The following is a 17,700-nucleotide window of genomic DNA, read 5'->3' on the forward strand; positions in this document are numbered from 1 at the left end:
ACATCCAGGAAAGAGGGTGGGGGTAGGATTGGGACCAGAATGAAATGTTCTCAAGCAATGTCTGTAATAGCATTCATGAACTATGAATTGACCTTTGTGCTGTTTTGCTCAGAAGCTGCCAATGACGATGCTGTGACCGTTATTTGTAACATATAAACTGCCCCATTTGTTGGGTAAAAGGATCAGAAGATCCTAAAAGTTTGTATAATAAAGAATGTCTCCAGAGCAGTGGTTCTTGATTTTACATGGGTCATGGACCTTGTTGATAATCTGATAAGAACTACAGATCTCTCCCAGGCCAAAAATTTTTAAAAATAAAAAGGTAGAATTCTATATTAAATTTCAGGGAATTCAAGGACCTCCTCCCCTCAAACTCTATCCATGGACCTCAGGTTAAGAACTCCAGATTCTTTTCCTTGACTTTTCTCTCTCAAGCCCTTACATCCAATAAATCTGTTTTCTATTTTAAATACATCCACATCTCTCCACCTCCCTGTTTCAAGTCACTGTCTCATTTAGATTGTGGCAATATCCTCTTAATTGATGTCCCTGCTTCCATCCTTGCCTCCCACCTCCCGCCCCACATTCTGTACTCAGTACAGCAGCCAGACTGTCCCTGATAAAAAAAATTTTCATGTCACTCTATTTATGTCATGTGTTTTCTTCAAAAGCCTCCAGTGGCTTTCCTATCTCAAAATATCCTGGTGTTTAATATTTGGGGTCTTGGAGCACACAGGGTTCTACAAATTGTGGTCCTGGCTAGCTCTCTTACCTCATCTACTGTCATTCTTCTTCACGCCAGCCACACCGGCCTCCTATCTGTTTTGCAAACATGTCAAGTCAGGCTCTCTCCCACTCCGGGACCTTCGTATTGCTTTTCCACCTTAGAATACTTTTTTTGGACATTGGCATGGCTTGCTTCCTTACTGAAGTCTCTGCTCAGATGTCACCTCTTCCTGGTCACCTTGTATATAATAGCAGTTCTACTTCTATGCCATCATTCTGTTCACCTTACCTTGCTTTTTGCTGCTGCTTCATGGCACTTATCACAACCTGAGTCATCATCTCTTTTTGTTTGCTTCCACTAGAATGAAAGCTTCAGGAGAGCAAGGACTTTGTTGTATACACTGCTGTATATCCAGCACTGAGAAGAGTGCCTGTCACACAATAGGTACTCAGTAAATATTTTTCAGATGAATGATAGATGACATGTAGAATGTATCCTGAAAAAGGCAAGCAGGATGGTTGTGAGTCTTTATATTAGGCACCTGGCTGGGTCAGATGGTGAGTTTAAGCTCCATGTTAAGCATAAAGCTTACCTTTTAAAAAATGTGATAGTGTAAATAAAAGCACTTAGTGTAGCACCTTGTACTTGAGAAAAATAGAGTATTTCCTTGGTTCAAACCATATGATTCCCTTAGCAAAAGGATGAGCCAGAAGAGCTGGGACTGTTTTGCAATCTGTGACTCCTTGAAGTGGTACTTCCCAAGTGGACATTGTTTGATACTAAGTATCTAACCTAGTAAGCCTTGAGCTTCCACCTGGAAGATGATGGGAGGAGTTGCTCAGATTAGGTTATATCTGTAATTTTCCAGCTTTAGAATGTATTCCTGAGCCCCTATTCATCCATTCCTTGCCTTGCAATCTTGAGGGAACTGCCCTGGTGGTGAGTTCTGGGGTATAGAATCTGTATTTTCGCCAAAGGGGAAACCGGCATACTCACTGCCTGGTCATCAGCAAAGGTAAACTCTTACTGTGGCCTCCTTTGATGGAATAGCGCTCTATTTTTGAGTTCATGGGTAATGCTTTTCTGTGCAACAGATACAAGCAGAAGAAGGAGGTGGAGCACAGGTTGTCCGCACTGAAATCTGCTGTGGAAAGTGGTCAAGCAGATGATGAGCGTGTTCGTGAATATTACCTCCTTCACCTTCAAAGGTGGATTGGTATCAGCTTAGAAGAGATTGAGAGCATTGACCAGGAGATGAAGATCCTGAGAGAAAAAGACTCCTCAAAACAGGTAAGCCTGGTCACTGCCCATATAGCGCAAAAAGCTGTTAGAGATTTGGACGTTCTACAGGAGAGTAATCGAATTAAAATCCTTTTAAGTCTCCATAAAATCATTGTTCTTCTTAAGATTAGTGGAGAAGGCTGAAGATTCACTAGGCGTAGCCTTCTCTCTAGCTTACAGTGTTGTTTCCCAGGGATTTCTAACCTGTAAAACACTTCTAGCCATTTGTAATTTTGTGACATGCCACAGGTAGGGAGACTTCTTTAAAGTAAAAATTGGTTTTGGCCATGAGAGGTCATGACTGCCTAAGGAATGCACAGGGAGGTGGGCCTTTAAAATCTGTGTTTGACTGTAATAAATCAGAAGAGGGACGGGATGGGAACTGAGAAGGAAAGTAGCACTGGAGGAGAGAAAGAAAAGTGTAGGAAGAAGATCAAAGGAAAGATCAGGAATATATTTAGGTTTGGGGAGGAATCCAAATTTAACCTTAGACAATGATGCACTCTTACACCCTTAGATCTCCCAAGTAGGAGACACAGAAGGACATTTCCATGCACAAAATACTGGGTGTACTGATAAAACCTGATGTAAGGCAGCTTTGGCCAACTTTGAAGATCATCACCGTGTTTTGGAGCTGGTGCTTCAAAAGATTAGGCTCCTCTGCCACTTACTTTTTGGTTCAAGATACAAGCATGGATTGAGTTGAATTTATCAGCTAGTCGCAAGCATTTATTTCAGTCCTTAGAGAAACCTCTTCCAAATTGGATTTGTGCTAATTATTAGCCTAGGAGCTTATGCCTCCAGGTAACATCAACCTAGTTCCTCATGTTAAACGATCAAAGAATAAACAATATTCTAAGACCAGGAGGCCCCTTGAGCATCTCTAGATGAATGGTTTTCAAGCATTTTGAGGCTGGACTCTTCTGGATCCTCTCCTGCCCCCTTCTTTGTTGTTGTTGTTGTTGTTGTTAAACACTCCCTTATTTGGTGTTGGGATCAGCTCTGGAAGTGATGGACGTAAACCCAAGTGAACACCTTTTCTCTGACCATACTTTGTTTCAGTATGCTCGGTACAGCTGAGGTTCCCTGAAACATTGTTATACGACACTGTATGAAAGTTACTAACACAGTCTTCCCCCCTTGCATTTAGGAACACCGTCTTCTAAAAACCTGGAAGTTCTTGACAGTTAATTGCATAGTTACATTGGAAAGGGTCTTAATCATTCAACTTTAGCACTGAAGGCCAGGCTGAGGAAAGGGACTTCAAAATCAGCTTGAGGGATTTATCTGGAACATGGAAAAAGCCTTTGGAATCTCCTTCTTTAGAGGGGAATTTTTTTTTAATTTTTTTTAATAATGCAAATCATTTTATTTTTTTTTCAGTTTCTTTCCTTTTTTTTCAATATATGAAGTTTATTGTCAAATTGGTTTCCATACAACACCCAGTGCTCATCCCAAAAGGTGCCCTCCTCAATACCCATCACCCACCCTCCCCTCCCTCCCACCCCCCATCAACCCTCAGTTTGTTCTCAGTTTTTAAGAGTCTCTTATGCTTTGGCTCTCTTCCACTCTAATCTCTTTTTTTTTTCCTTCCCCTCCCCCATGGGTTTCTGTTCAGTTTCTCAGGATCCACATAAGAGTGAAACCATATGGTATCTGTCTTTCTCTGTATGGCTTATTTCACTTAGCATAACACTCTCCAATTCGATCCATGTTGCTACAAAAGGCCATATTTCATTCTTTCTCATTGCCACGTAGTACTCCATTATGTATATAAACCACAATTTCTTTATCCATTCATTAGTTGATGGACATTTAGGCTCTTTCCATAATTTGGCTATTGTTGAGAGTGCTGCTATAAACATTGGGGTACAAGTGCCCCTATGCATCAGCACTCCTGTATCCCTTGGGTAAATTCCTAGCAGTGCTATTGCTGGGTCATAGGGTAGGTCTATTTTTAATTTTCTGAGGAACCTCCACACTGTTTTCCAGAGCGGCTGCACCAATTTGCATTCCCACCAACAGTACAAGAGGGTTCCCGTTTCTCCGCATCCTCTCCAGCATCTATAGTCTCCTGCTTTGTTCATTTTGGCCACTCTGACTGGCGTGAGGTGATACCTGAGTGTGGTTTTGATTTGTATTTCCCTGATGAGGAGCGACGTTGAGCATCTTTTCATGTACCTGTTGGCCATCCAGATGTCTTCTTTAGAGAAGTGTCTATTCATGTTTACTGCCCATTTCTTCACTGGGTTATTTGTTTTCTGGGTGTGGAGTTTGGTGAGCTCTATATAGATTTTGGATACTAGCCCTTTGTCTGATATGTCATCTGCAAATATCTTTTCCCACTCCGTTGGTTGCCTTTTAGTTTTGTTGGTTGTTTCCTTTGCTGTGCAGAAGCTTTTTATCTTCATAAGGTCCCAGTAGTTCATTTTTGCTTTTGATTCCCTTGCCTTTGGGGATGGGTCAAGTAAGAGATTGCTACGGCTCAGGTCAGAGAGGTCTTTTCCTGCTTTCTCCTCTAAGGTTTTGATGGTTTCCTGTCTCACATTCAGGTCCTTTATCCATTTTGAGTTTATTTTTGTGAATGGTGTGAGAAAGTGGTCTAGTTTCAACCTTCTGCATGTTGCTGTCCTGTTCTCCCATCACCATTTGTTAAAGAGACTGTCTTTTTTCCATTGGGTGTTCTTTCCTGCTTTGTCAAAGATGAGTTGGCCATACGTTTGTGGGTCTAGTTCTGGGGTTTCTATTCTATTCCATTGGTCTATGTGTCTGTTTTTGTGCCAATACCATGCTGTCTTGATGATGACAGCTTTGTAGTAGAGGCTAAAGTCTGGGATTGTGATGCCTCCTGCTTTGGTCTTCTTCTTCAAAATTACTTTGGCTATTTGGGGCCTTTTGTGGTTCCATATGAATTTTAGGATTGCTTGTTCTAGTTTCGAGAAGAATGCTGGTGCAATTTTGCTTGGGATTGCATTGAATGTGTAGATAGCTTTGGGTAGTATTGACATTTTGACAGTATTTATTCTTCCAATCCATGAGCAGGGAATGTTTTTTCCATTTCTTTATATCTTCAATTTCCTTCATAAGCTTTCTATAGTTTTCAGCATACAGATCTTTTCCATCTTTGGTTAGATTTATTCCTAGGTATTTTATGCTTCTTGGTGCAATTGTGAATGGGATCAGTTTCTTTATTTGTCTTTCTGTTGCTTCATTGTTAGTGTATAAGAATGCAACTGATTTCTGTACATTGATTTTGTATCCTGCAACTTTGCTGAATGCATGTATCAGTTCTAGCAGACTTCTGGTGGAGTATATCAGATTTTCCATGTATAATATCATGTCATGTGCAAAAAGTGAAAGCTTAACTTCATCTTTGCCAATTTTGATGCCTTTGATTTCCTTTTGTTGTCTGATTTATGATTCTAGAACTTCCAGCACTATGTGAAACAACAGCGGTGAGAGTGGGCATCCCTGTCGTGTTCCTGATCTCAGGGAAAAAGCTCTCAGTTTTTCCCCATTGAGGATGATGTTAGCTGTGGGCTTTTCATAAATGGCTTTGATGATCTTTAAGTATGTTCCTTCTATCCTGACTTTCTCAAGGGTTTTTATTAAGAAAGGTTGCTGAACTTTGTCAAAGGCCTTTTCTGCATCGATTGACAGGATCATATGGTTCTTCTCTTTTCTTTTATTAATGTGATGTATCACATTGATTGATTTGTGAATGTTGAACCAGCCCTGCATCCCAGGAATGAATCCCACTTGATCATGGTGAATCATTCTTTTTATATGCTGTTGAATTCGATTTGCTAGTATCTTATTGAGAATTTTTGCATCCATATTCATCAGGGATATTGGCCTGTAGTTCTCTTTTTTTACTGGGTCTCTGTCTGGTTTAGGAATCAAAGGAATACTGGCTTCATAGAATGAGTCTGGAAGTTTTCCTTCCCTTTCTATTTCTTGGAATAGCTTGAGAAGGATAGGTATTATCTCTGCTTTAAACGTCTGGTAGAACTCCCCTGGGAAGCCATCTGGTCCTGGACTCTTATTTGTTGGGAGATTTTTGATAACCGATTCAATTTCTTCGCTGGTGATGGGTCTGTTCAAGCTTTCTATTTCCTCCTGATTGAGTTTTGGAAGGTGTGGGTGTTTAGGAATCTGTCCATTTATTCCAGGTTGTCCAGTTTGTTGGCATATAATTTTTCATAGTATTCCCTGATAATTGTTTGTATCTCTGAGGGATTGGTTGTAATCATTCCATTTTCATTCATGATTTTATCTATTTGGGTCCTCTCCCTTTTCTTTTTGAGAAGCCTGGCTAGAGGTTTATCAATTTTGTTTATTTTTTCAAAAAACCAACTCTTGGTTTCGTTGATCTGCTCTAGTTTTTTTAGATTCTATGTTGTTTATTTCTGCTCTGATCTTTATTATTTCTTTTCTTCTGCTGGGTTTAGGCTGTCTTTGCTGTTCTGCTTCTATTTCCTTTAGGTGTGCTGTTAGATTTTGTATTTGGGATTTTTCTTGTTTCTTGAGATAGGCCTGGATTGCAATGTATTTTCCTCTCAGGACTGCCTTCGCTGCATCCCAAAGCGTTTGGATTGTGGTGTTTTCATTTTCATTTGTTTCCATATATTTTTAAATTTCTTCTCGAATTGCCTGGTTGACCCACTCATTCTTTAGTAGGGTGTTCTTTAACCTCCATGCTTTTGGAGGTTTTCCAGACTTTTTCCTGTGGTTGATTTCAAGCTTCAGAGCATTGAGGTCTGAAAGTATGCATGGTATGATCTCAATTCCTGTATACTTATGAAGGGCTGTTTTGTGACCCAGTATGTGATCGATCTTGGAGAAGTTCCATGTGCACTCGAGAAGAAAGTATATTCTGTTGCTTTGGGATGCAGAGTTCTAAATAGATCTGTCAAGTCCATCTGATCCAATGTATCATTCAGGGCCCTTGTTTCTTTATTGACCGTGTGTCTAGATGATCTATCCATTTCTGTAAGTGGGGTGTTAAATTCCACTGCAATTACCACATTCTTATCAATAAGGTTGCTTATGTTTGTGAGTAATTGTTTTATATATTTGGGGCTCCTGTATTCAGCGCATAGACATTTATAATTGTTAGCTCTTCCTGATGGATAGACCCTGTGATTATTATATAATGCCCTTCTTCATCTCTTGTTACACCCTTTAATTTATTTTTTATTTATTTATTTTTATGTTTATTTTTGAGACAGAGAGAGACAGAGCATGAACGGGGGAAGGGCAGACAGGGAGACACAGAAGCGGAAGCAGGCTCCAGACTCTGAGCCATCAGCCCAGAGCCCGATGTGGGGCTCGAACTCGCGGTCTGTAAGATCGTGACCTTAGCCGAAGTCGGACGCCCAACCAACTGAGCCACTCAGGTGCCCTGACAGCCTTTAATTTAAAGTCCAGTTTGTCTGATATAAGTATGGCTACTCCAGCTTTCTTTTGACTTCCAGTGGCATGATAAATAGTTCTCCATCCCCTCACTCTCATCTGAAGGTGTCCTCAGGTCTAAAATGAGTCTCTTGTAGACAGCAAATAGATGGGTCTTGTTTTTTTATCCATTCTGATACCCTATGTCTTTTGGTTGGCGCATTTAGTCCATTTGCATTCAGTGTTATTATAGAAAGATATGGGTTTAGAGTCATTGTGATGTCCGTAGGTTTCATGCTTGTAGCGATGTCTCTGGTACTTTGTCTCACAGGATCCCCCTTAGGATCTCTTGTAGGGCTGGTTTAGTGCTGACGAATTTCTTCAGTTTTTGTTTGTTTGGGAAGACCTTTATCTCTCCTTCTATTCTAAATGACAGACTTGCTGGATAAAGGATTCTCGGCTGCATATTTTTTCTGTCTAGCACACTGAAAATCTCGTGCCAACTCTTTCTGGCCTGCCAAGTTTCAAAAGAGAGATCAGTCACGAGTCTTATAGGTCTCCCTTTATATGTGAGGGCACGTTTACCCCTTGCTGCTTTCAGAATTTTCTCTTTATCCTTGTATTTTGCCAGTTTCACTATGATATGTCGTGCAGAAGATCGATTCAAGTTACATCTGAAGGGAGTTCTCTGTGCCTCTTGGATTTCAGTGCCTTTTTCCTTCCCCAGATCCGGGAAGTTCTCAGCTATGATTTCTTCAAGTACCCCTTCAGCACCATTCTCTCTCTCTTCCTTCTCTGGAATACCAGTTATGCGTAGATTATTTCTCTTTAGTGCATCACTTAGTTCTCTAATTTTCCCCTCATACTCCTGGATTTTTTTTATCTCTCTTTTTCTCAGCTTCCTCTTTTTCCATAATTTTATCTTCCAGTTCACCTATTCTCTCCTCTGCCTCTTTAATCCGAGCTGTAGTTGTCTCCATTTTATTTTTCAGCTCATTAATAGCATTTTTTTAGCTCCTCCTGGCTGTTCCTTAGTCCCTTCATCTCTGTAGCAATAGATTCTCTGCTGTCCTTTATACTGTTTTCAAGCCCAGAGATTAATTTTTGACTATTATTCTAAATCACTCTCTGTTATATTGTTTAAATCGTTTTTGATCAGTTCGTTAGCTGTTGTTATTTCCTGGACGTTTTTCTGAGGGGAATTCTTCTTTTTCGTCATTTTGGGTAGTCCCTGGAGTGGTGCGGAACTTCAGGGCACTTCCCCTGTGCTGTCTTGAATAACTTGCATTGGTGGGCAGGGCCGCAGTTAGACCTGATGTCTGCCTCCAGCCCACCGCTGGGGCCACAGTCAGACTGGTGTGTACCTTCTCTTCCCCTCTCCTAGGGGCGGGATTCACTGTGGGGTGGCGTGGCCCACCTGGGCTACTTGCACACTGCCAGGCTTGTGGTGCTGGGGATCTGGCGTATTAGCTGGGGTGGATCGGCAAGTTGCACAGGGGCGGGAGGGGTAGGCTCAGCTCGCTTTTCCTTCGGAGATCCGCTTCGGGAGGGGCCCTGCGGCACCAGGAGGGAGTCAGACCCGCTGCCAGAGGGGTGGCTCCGCAGAAGCACAGCGTTGGGTGTTTGTGCGGTGCAAGCAAGTTCCCTGGCAGGAACTGGTTCCCTTTGGGATTTTGGTTGGGGGATGGGCGAGGGAGATGGCGCTGGCGAGAGCCTTTGTTCCCCGCCAAGCTGCGCTCTGTCGTCCGGGCTCAACAACTCTCCCTCCCGTTGTCCTCCAGACCTCCCGTTCTCCGAGCAGAGCTGTTAGCTTATAACCTTCCAGATGTTAAGTCCCGCTTGCTGTCAGAACACACTCCGTCCGGCCCCTCCGCTTTGCAAGCCAGACTCGGGGGCTCTGCTTGGCCAGCGGGCTGCCCTAGAGGGGAATATTTTAAAGACAAATGATTTTTTACTTTTGGCGAGATGATTTCTGGGAGAACTTTCTTTTCCTCCCTTTTCAGCAAGGTACTCAGGGGAGCTAAACAGCCTCCACCACTAGTATTCTGCTGTTGTATCTTAGAGACTGATAAATAGGGAGTGGGCAACGTTTGAATCCACGGCTTTTCAGGCACCTGAAGCCTTAAGAGCCTGTATCATGGGGTAAGCAGAATGGCAAATGTGTTTCTGATAATGAATTTCCTTTCCAGGTACGAACTTCTTACTCACCTCCTCAAGACAGGCCTCCAATGAAACCCTTTATTCTCACTCGGAACATGACCCAAGCCAAGTAGGTAGTACTAAAAAGTGGGTTGCCTTTGTAGGCACCCTGCTTTTATGGTTCAGTTACAGTGCATGTTAAAAGGCCATGTCCTCATCTGTGGTGGCTGTTCTTTCATCAATGCGAAGTTACCTCTAATATTTTCTATATGTCTGTCTTCATCAGACATGTCACTCAAACTCAAGCTTAAAAGTAGGCTCAAAAGAAAACTAACAAAAATAATACAGAGGAAAGGAATCTGGTGGAGAATTGTACACTTCAATTGTTTCCCATTGCCTTCAGCTACAGTTTTCAAAAGGACATATTGGCCTGTTTCGGATTTAATTCTGAGTTCTTGAAAGAAGACACTCTTCCATTGGGTGGCAGGAAAGTCTCCTTTCCTCTGTGTACTGTTCAGACCCACCAACTATAAATACAAAGCATCTGCTTTGTGGGACACTGGCCTCTGGGCTTGCTTTCTGAGCGATGATCCTGAGCTATTTATCTTCTCGTGAAAGCTCTTGACTATAATGCCCCTTCCTGGATGCTTCTTGTTACATATCCTCCAGTTTACATAGCTCCTCAGAAGATAGCTGGGCAGGGGAGCCAGGATGAAATAAACGCAGCCTTTGTCACTAAAGAGAAGAGGCTTTTTAGTAGTGCTGTGCGTGTTTAGTTTTCTAAATGTGGTGTGATTCTTGCAGAGTATTTGGAGCTGGTTATCCAAGCCTGGCATCTATGACAGTGAATGACTGGTATGATCAGCATCGGAAATATGGAGCATTACCAGATCAGGGCATAGCCGTGACAACACCAGGTATGAAGGGGTAGGAGGAAAGCAGTTATACTATTATTGGTCCCTTACTCCCTAGCAGTTAAATTCAGACCAAGTATTATTGCCCTTTAGGAGCAGAAGGAATCTGAACAGAGATTCTAGGCAATATTTTATGTTATTTATTATTAAGATAAATAGCAGATGATTTGGGAAAGATGCAGGGAGCAGCTGTATGATTCTGGAATCTTTCTAGATGTCGTGGCATAAAAACAGACTGAGCATCTAGATAGCAAAACCACAAATCCATGGACTGCACTTGCACCTCTGGTAATGGCAGAGTAGGTTGTATCAGGCCAATCCCTTCCACAGATAATAATTACAAACTGAAGAAAATAAAACCTCTACCTAAAGGAACTAGAGAGTGACCAAAAGCAGACATAGACTGGAGAGTAGTCAACACTTAGAAGAAGGGAATGGTACTTGGAATTTCTTGAAGACAGGGACTTTGACTTACTGTATTCTTGGTGTCCAATTCGGTAATTAGATCACAGTACATACTTGGAGTCATCTTTGGAAGGGAGAGGTGGAGACGGGTGTCCCTATAAAGATGGAAGCAACATGGTATATTAGAAAAAGTGTGGACAAACCTGGGGTAACCAGTTACTCCTGCTACTTAATAGATAGGACATCACCTAGCCCCTCTGAGCCTGTTTCTTATATCATTTGATCCTGTTAACAACGCTATGAAGCAAACATCCTTATCCCCATTTTAGGATGAGGAAATGGTGTCTGAGAACTGACGTACCCAAACACAACATAGCTAGAAAGTGGCCAGGCTAGGATTTGAATTCAGGTCTTAAAACCCCCAGTTCCAGTGCTATTTCCACTATAGCACAGAGAAGAGAAGAGAAGAGAAGTCATTTGAAAGGGTTTCCTGTTTCTTACATCTTCTCACCCACTGGCAGTCTGCAGTTACTGTGATGTGGGGGTAGGTGAAACTTGGATAGAAACTTACAGCCTTACTGGTTGAGGAATGAGAGAAATGACTTCAAGGTGACCATAGCAACTGAAAAATGAGATGATATCTCATAAAGGAGAGAACCTCAGAGGAGGAGCCCTGATTCTCTGTATAAACCTTGCCCAAATCTCAGGCTGACACCTAAGCTATGTGTGCCCAGGATAGATTCCAAGTGCTCTAGATAAGGCTAAAGTAACAATGGAGGATTCAGCTGCTGCCCAGTGCAGAGGAAATAGAATTTGGAATTTTGGTTCTAGACAAATGAAGTGCCTGCTAAAATGAAACAGAACTCAGAATCTCTACAACATACCATTCACAAAGTCTGGGATTTAATTCCAAACTATTATACATAGAGAGAAACAGGAAAATGGGACTTCTGCTCAAGAGGAAAAGCAATCAGTGGAAACAAACCCCAGATGACACAGATGCTGAAATTAGCAGACAGGGACTTTAAAGCAGCTTATTTACATGTTCAAGGACAGGGGAAAATATGCTTGTAATAAGTGAGAAGATAAGAAGTCTTAGTAGATAATATCTATTATCCACTAACTTTGTATTTACAAACAGTACCTGCTACCCGGAGACAAGTATTAATGTAGCCCATATGGACTCTTGAACCCTCTTGAGATTACAACATACATGCTCCTAAATCATTGTGGTTGGATTTTCAAGTATCCTAACTTGTTCCTGGACATGTAACATGTTGATAAACCTCTCAATTTTTAGCAACATATAGAAACACCTCCAATCAAAAACACTTCACAAGTTCTACTTTGTGTCAGCCATTGCTGACATTCTGTCCCTAGAGAATACAGTGATATCTGGTGTGTTGCAAGCTTTCAAGATAGCCTGAACTTTAAAAAGTTGGTCCATTTAGTTGTATCCAATGGATGTAGATTTGCCTCCTAGTTCACTTTGTGTCAGGAGCTAAAACTGTGAACCTAACTTTCTGTTATTGGTGAGTAATAACTAAAAATAAAGATTTTATTTTCATGCTCAAAAAAAGAAAAGAAAGGAAAGAACTCTCAGTGGAGAAGTGTGAACTATACACAAATTCTGAAACTGAAAAATACAGTATCTGAAGTTTACAAACATTGGATAAGCTTAATAATAGCAAATTGGCAGTGACAGAAGAAAGTGTCAGTGAATTTGACAATAGATTAATTCCAATTAGTCTGACAAACAACAAATTGGAAAAAAAAAAGGTGAACAGAGCCTCTGTGACCTGTGGAACAAGGTTAAAAGGTCCACGATATGTACAGTTGAAATACCATTAGGAAAGGAGAGAGACAGAGAAGGGGCCAGGAAAAAATTTTTTTGAAGAAATGATGGCTGAAATGTTCCCTAAATCAATGAAACACAAATTTACAGATTCAGAAATTGTATCAAGCCCCAAGCAAGTTAAATACAAAGAAAGCCACACATAGGCACATCATTGTCAAACAGCTGAAAACCAAAGGAAAAGAGAAAATCTTGAAAGCAGCCAGGGATAAAGTACACATTACATTTAGAAGAACAACAATAGGAGTTGTTTCTGACTTCCCATTAGAAGCAGTGGGAGCCAGAGACAGTGGAGCAACATCTGTAAAGTTTTGGGGGAAGAGGAAGACCTGTCACTCCAGAATTTTATACCCAGTGAAAATATACATCAAAATGAAGGCATAATTAAGGCATTTTCTGATAAGGCTGAAGGAATTCTTCACCAGGAAACTGGCATTATGAGAAATTCTGAAGGAAGTTCTTTAGGCTAAAGGGAATGATACCAGATGGAAACTTGGATATTCAAGGATAAAGTGCAGCAGAAATGGTAATTATGTGGGTAAATACAAAGGACTATCTCCCTCCCAACTTTTTGAAAGGGCTTTTTGAAAAAAGGCTTCCTTAAGGCAAAAATTATAATAGCGTCCTGTGGGGATTATAATGTATGTAGATGGAATACATATGATGGCTATAGCAAAAAGAACAGAGTAAATGGGATCTTGTTTTGTGAGATTCTTCTGTTTTATGTGAAGTGGTACATATTATCTATTGCTGTGTAACAGGTTACTGCAAAATGTAGCAACTTAAAATAATAAACATTTATTGTCTCACATATTTTCTGAGGGTGAGGAATCCAGGATCAACTTTACTGGGTGACTCTGACTTAGGATCTCTTGAGGTTGCAGTCAGGGTGTCAGCTGACACGTAAGCTATACAGTCTTCTGAAAGCTTGACTGAGGCTGGAGGATCTGCTTCCCACTCATGGACTCATCATTCATGTGGCTATTGGCAGGGGGCCTCCCCTTGTGGTTCTCTGAGGTTGCTCACAGCTAAGAGCTTCCTTTCCCCAAAGCAAATGATCTGAGTGAGAATGACCAGGACAGAAGCCTCAGTATCTTATATAACCTAACATTGGAAGTGACATACCATGACTTCTGTCATATTCTGTGGGTCACATAGTATGGGAGAGGACTACAGAATAGCGTGAATACCAGAAGGCTGAGACAGATAGAGTCCATCTTTGAGGCTGTCTCTGACATGGTTCGGTATTAACTCCAAGTACACTGGGAAGTTAGGAAGGAATATTGTATTACCTAGAGCAACCACTTAAAAAATAATGGATCGGGGCGCCTGGGTGGCGCAGTTGGTTAAGCGTCCGACTTCAGCCAGGTCACGATCTCGCGGTCCGGGAGTTCAAGCCCCGCGTCAGGCTCTGGGCTGATGGCTCGGAGCCTGGAGCCTGTTTCCGATTCTGTGTCTCCCTCTCTCTCTGCCCCTCCCCTGTTCATGCTCTGTCTCTCTCTGTCCCAAAAATAAATAAAAAACGTTGAAAAAAAATTTAAAAAAATAATGGCTCAAGAGAATGAGAAGACAAGATACAGACTGGCAGAAAATATTTGCAAAAGACAAATCTGATAAAAGACTCTTCTCCAAAACATACAAAGAATTCTTAAAACTCAACAATAAGGAAACAAATACCCAATTAAAAAATAGGCAGACGACCTGAATAGACACCTCACCAGAGAAGGTCTACAGAGGACAAATAAGTATATGAAAAGCTCAACATCATATGTCATTAGGGCATTGCAAATTAAAACAACAGTGATACCACTACACCCCTAGAAGAATGGCCAAAATCCAAAACACTGACAACACCAAAAGCTGACATGGGTATGGAACAACGGGGACTTATTCACTACTGATGAGGATGCCAAGTGGTACAGCCACCTGGGAAGACCATTTGTTACAAAACTTAAACATGCTCTTACCAGACAATCCAGCAATCCTGCTCCTTGGTATTTACCCAAATGAGTTGAAAATTTAGGTCTACATAAAACCCTACACACAAGTGGTTATGGCAGCTTTATTCATAATTGCCAAACTTGGAAGCAACCAAGATGTCCTCAGTAGCTTGAAAGGATAAAGTGTGGTACATCCAGACAATAGAATAGTATTCATTGCTACAAAAAAAAAAAAAATGAGCTTATCAAGCCATAGAAAGACTTGGAAAAACCTTAAATAACATATTACTAAGTGAAAGAAGCTGGTCTGAAAAGGCTACATGCTAATCCAATTCCAACTATATGACTTTCTGGAAAAGGCAAAACTGGAGAGACAGTAAAAGGATCAGTGGTTTCCAGGAGTTAGAGGAGGAAGGATGAACAGGTGGAGCACAGAGGATTTTTAGGGCAGTGAAACTATTGTATGTATACTAGTGGATACATGTCATTGTATACATTTTTCCAAACCCACAGAAGGTACAACACCAAGAATGAACTCTAACATAAATTATGGACTTTGGATGATACTGATGTGTCTGTGTAGATTTGCTGATTGTAACAAGTATTTTACTCTGGTGCAAGATGCTGATTGTGGGGGAATCTATGCCTCTGTGGGGGCAGGAAGTATATGGCAACACTGTGTATTGTTTGTTTTTAAAAATAATGCAGATAGACAAAGCTATAAAGTCAGTGGAGAAATTAAAAGAGAAGAAAGCAAAAAAGAACAAATAGAGAAACAAACAAGAAAAATAGATGCGGTGAACAGAAAACCAATAGCAGAATAATAGATCCCATTCCAGTAATATCAGTAATTAGTCTTACTTTAAATGGAATAAACCTCCAAATTAGAAATCAGAAATTGATTTCAGATTCAGCCACATGCTGTCTACAAGAGATGCATTTGATTTTATTAAATGTTTATTTATTTTGAGAGAGCAAGAGTGAGCACATGTGGGGGAGGGGTAAAGAGAGAGGGAGAGAGAGAATCCCAAGCAGGCTCTGCACTGTCAGCACAGAGCCCGACACAGGGCTTGGTCTCACAGTTCGTGAGATCACAGATCATCAGATCATGACCTGAGCCGAAATCAAGAGTCAGACAATCAACCAACTGAGCCACCCAGGCACCTCAAGAGATGCATTTTATTTTATTTTTTTTAATTTTTTTTAACATTTATTTATTTTTGAGACACAGAGAGAGAGAGAGAGAGAGAGCATGAAGAGGGGAGGGTCAGAGAAAGAAGGAGACACAGAATCTGAAACAGGCTCCAGGCTCTGAGCTGTCAGCACAGAGCCCGACGTGGGGCTCGAACTCACGGACTGTGAGATCATGACCTGAGCCGAAGTCGGCCGCTTAACCAACTGAGCCACCCAGGCACCCCAAGAGATGCATTTTAAATGTAAAGGCACAGATTGGTTAAAAGTGAAAAGATGAAAAAGAATATACCATGCTGACAGTAAGCATAAGAAAGCTGTAGCTGTAGCTACAGTAAAGTCAGATAAAGTAGACTTCAAGACAAAAGGTGTTACTGGATGTAAACAAGAACATCTCATACCAATAAAAGGGGAAATTTATCAGGAAGATCTAGCAGTAATAAACATCTTCATGTCTAATAACAGGCTTTAAATTACAAGAATTAAAAATTGTCAGACCAAAATGGAGAAATAGACAAATCTACACTCATAGTTGGAGATTTTAATACTTCTCTGTAACTAATTGAAAGAATTACTAGACAGAAAATCAGTAAGGATGTAGATGATCTGGACAACACTAGCAGCCACCTTAACCTGTTTTATATTTACAGAACAATAAATCCAACAATTGCAAAATACACCATTTTTCAAATGCACATGGTACATTCACCAAGAGATGATATTCTGGGCCATCAAATAAGTCTCAATATGTTTTAAGGATTGAAATCACACTAAATATGTTCTCTGACACAATGGAATTATCAATAACAATATACCTAGGAAGTCTTCAAATATTTTTAGACTATAGTTGTTTTTTTTTCTTAATTTACATCCAAGTTAGTTAGCATATAGTGCAACAATGATTTCAGGAGTGGATTCCTTAATGCCCCTTACCCATTTAGCCCATCCCCCCCTCCCACAACTCCTTCAGCAACTCTCTGTTTCTTTATATTTAATATATATAAATTATAAAATATAAATCTATATTTAATGTGTATATATATCTTAAGATCTTATATATATCTTATATATATTTGTATATATATAAACAAAAAGTAATGTTTTTATATTATTTTTGCTTCCCTTTTCATCTGTTTTGTATCTTAAATTCCTCATATGAGTGAAGTCATATATTTGTCTTTCTATGACTAATTTCACTTAGTATGATACTCTCTAGTTCCATCCACGTAGTTGCAAATGGCAAGATTTCATTCTTTTTGATTGCTGAGTAGTATTCCATTATATTATATTAAATATACCACATCTTTATCCATTCATCCATCGATGGACATTTGGGCTCATTCCATATTTTGGCTATTGTCAATAGCGCTGCTATAAACATCGGGGTGCATGTGCCCCTTTGAATCCACATACCTGTATCCCTTGGATAAATACCTAGTAGTGCAATTGCTGGGTCGTGGGGTAGTTCTGTTTTTAATTTTTTGAGGAACCTCCATACTGTTTTCCAGAGTGGCTGCACCAATTTGCATTCCCAAGAATATAGGGGTTTTTTTTGATGCTTATTTTATTTTTGAGAAAGTGAACACGATGTGGGAGGGGCAGACAGGGGGGACAGAGGATCCAAAGTGGACTCTGTGCTGACAGCAGAGAGCCTGGTGTGGGGCTCAAACCCACAAACCACGAGATCATGACCTGAGCCAAAGTCAGACACTTAACAGACTGAGCCACCCAGGCACGCTCCAAATATTTTTTTTTAATATTTATTCATTTTTGAGAGAGAGACAGACAGACAGCATGAGCAGGGGAGGGGCAGAGAGAGACAGGGAGACAGAGAATCCAAAGTAGGTTCCAGGC

At 40.7% G+C, this 17,700-nt stretch overlaps 1 protein-coding gene across 1 annotated transcript in view; it reads left to right on the plus strand.

The window, feature by feature from the left end:
* The window catches only part of IGBP1 (immunoglobulin binding protein 1), a 34,329-nt gene that overhangs the window by 7,908 nt on the left and 8,721 nt on the right, over positions 1 to 17,700 (plus strand). Inside the window, exons 3-5 of the mRNA XM_040467686.1 lie at positions 1,822 to 2,017; positions 9,592 to 9,671; positions 10,346 to 10,458. Of these exons, the coding sequence (XP_040323620.1) occupies positions 1,822 to 2,017; positions 9,592 to 9,671; positions 10,346 to 10,458 (389 nt within the window). The remainder of the gene's footprint in view (positions 1 to 1,821; positions 2,018 to 9,591; positions 9,672 to 10,345; positions 10,459 to 17,700) is intronic.

The sequence above is a fragment of the Herpailurus yagouaroundi genome, unplaced genomic scaffold (genome assembly GCF_014898765.1).
Source record: "Herpailurus yagouaroundi ecotype Mexico unplaced genomic scaffold, PumYag 67569, whole genome shotgun sequence".
Taxonomy (NCBI): domain Eukaryota; kingdom Metazoa; phylum Chordata; class Mammalia; order Carnivora; family Felidae; genus Herpailurus; species Herpailurus yagouaroundi.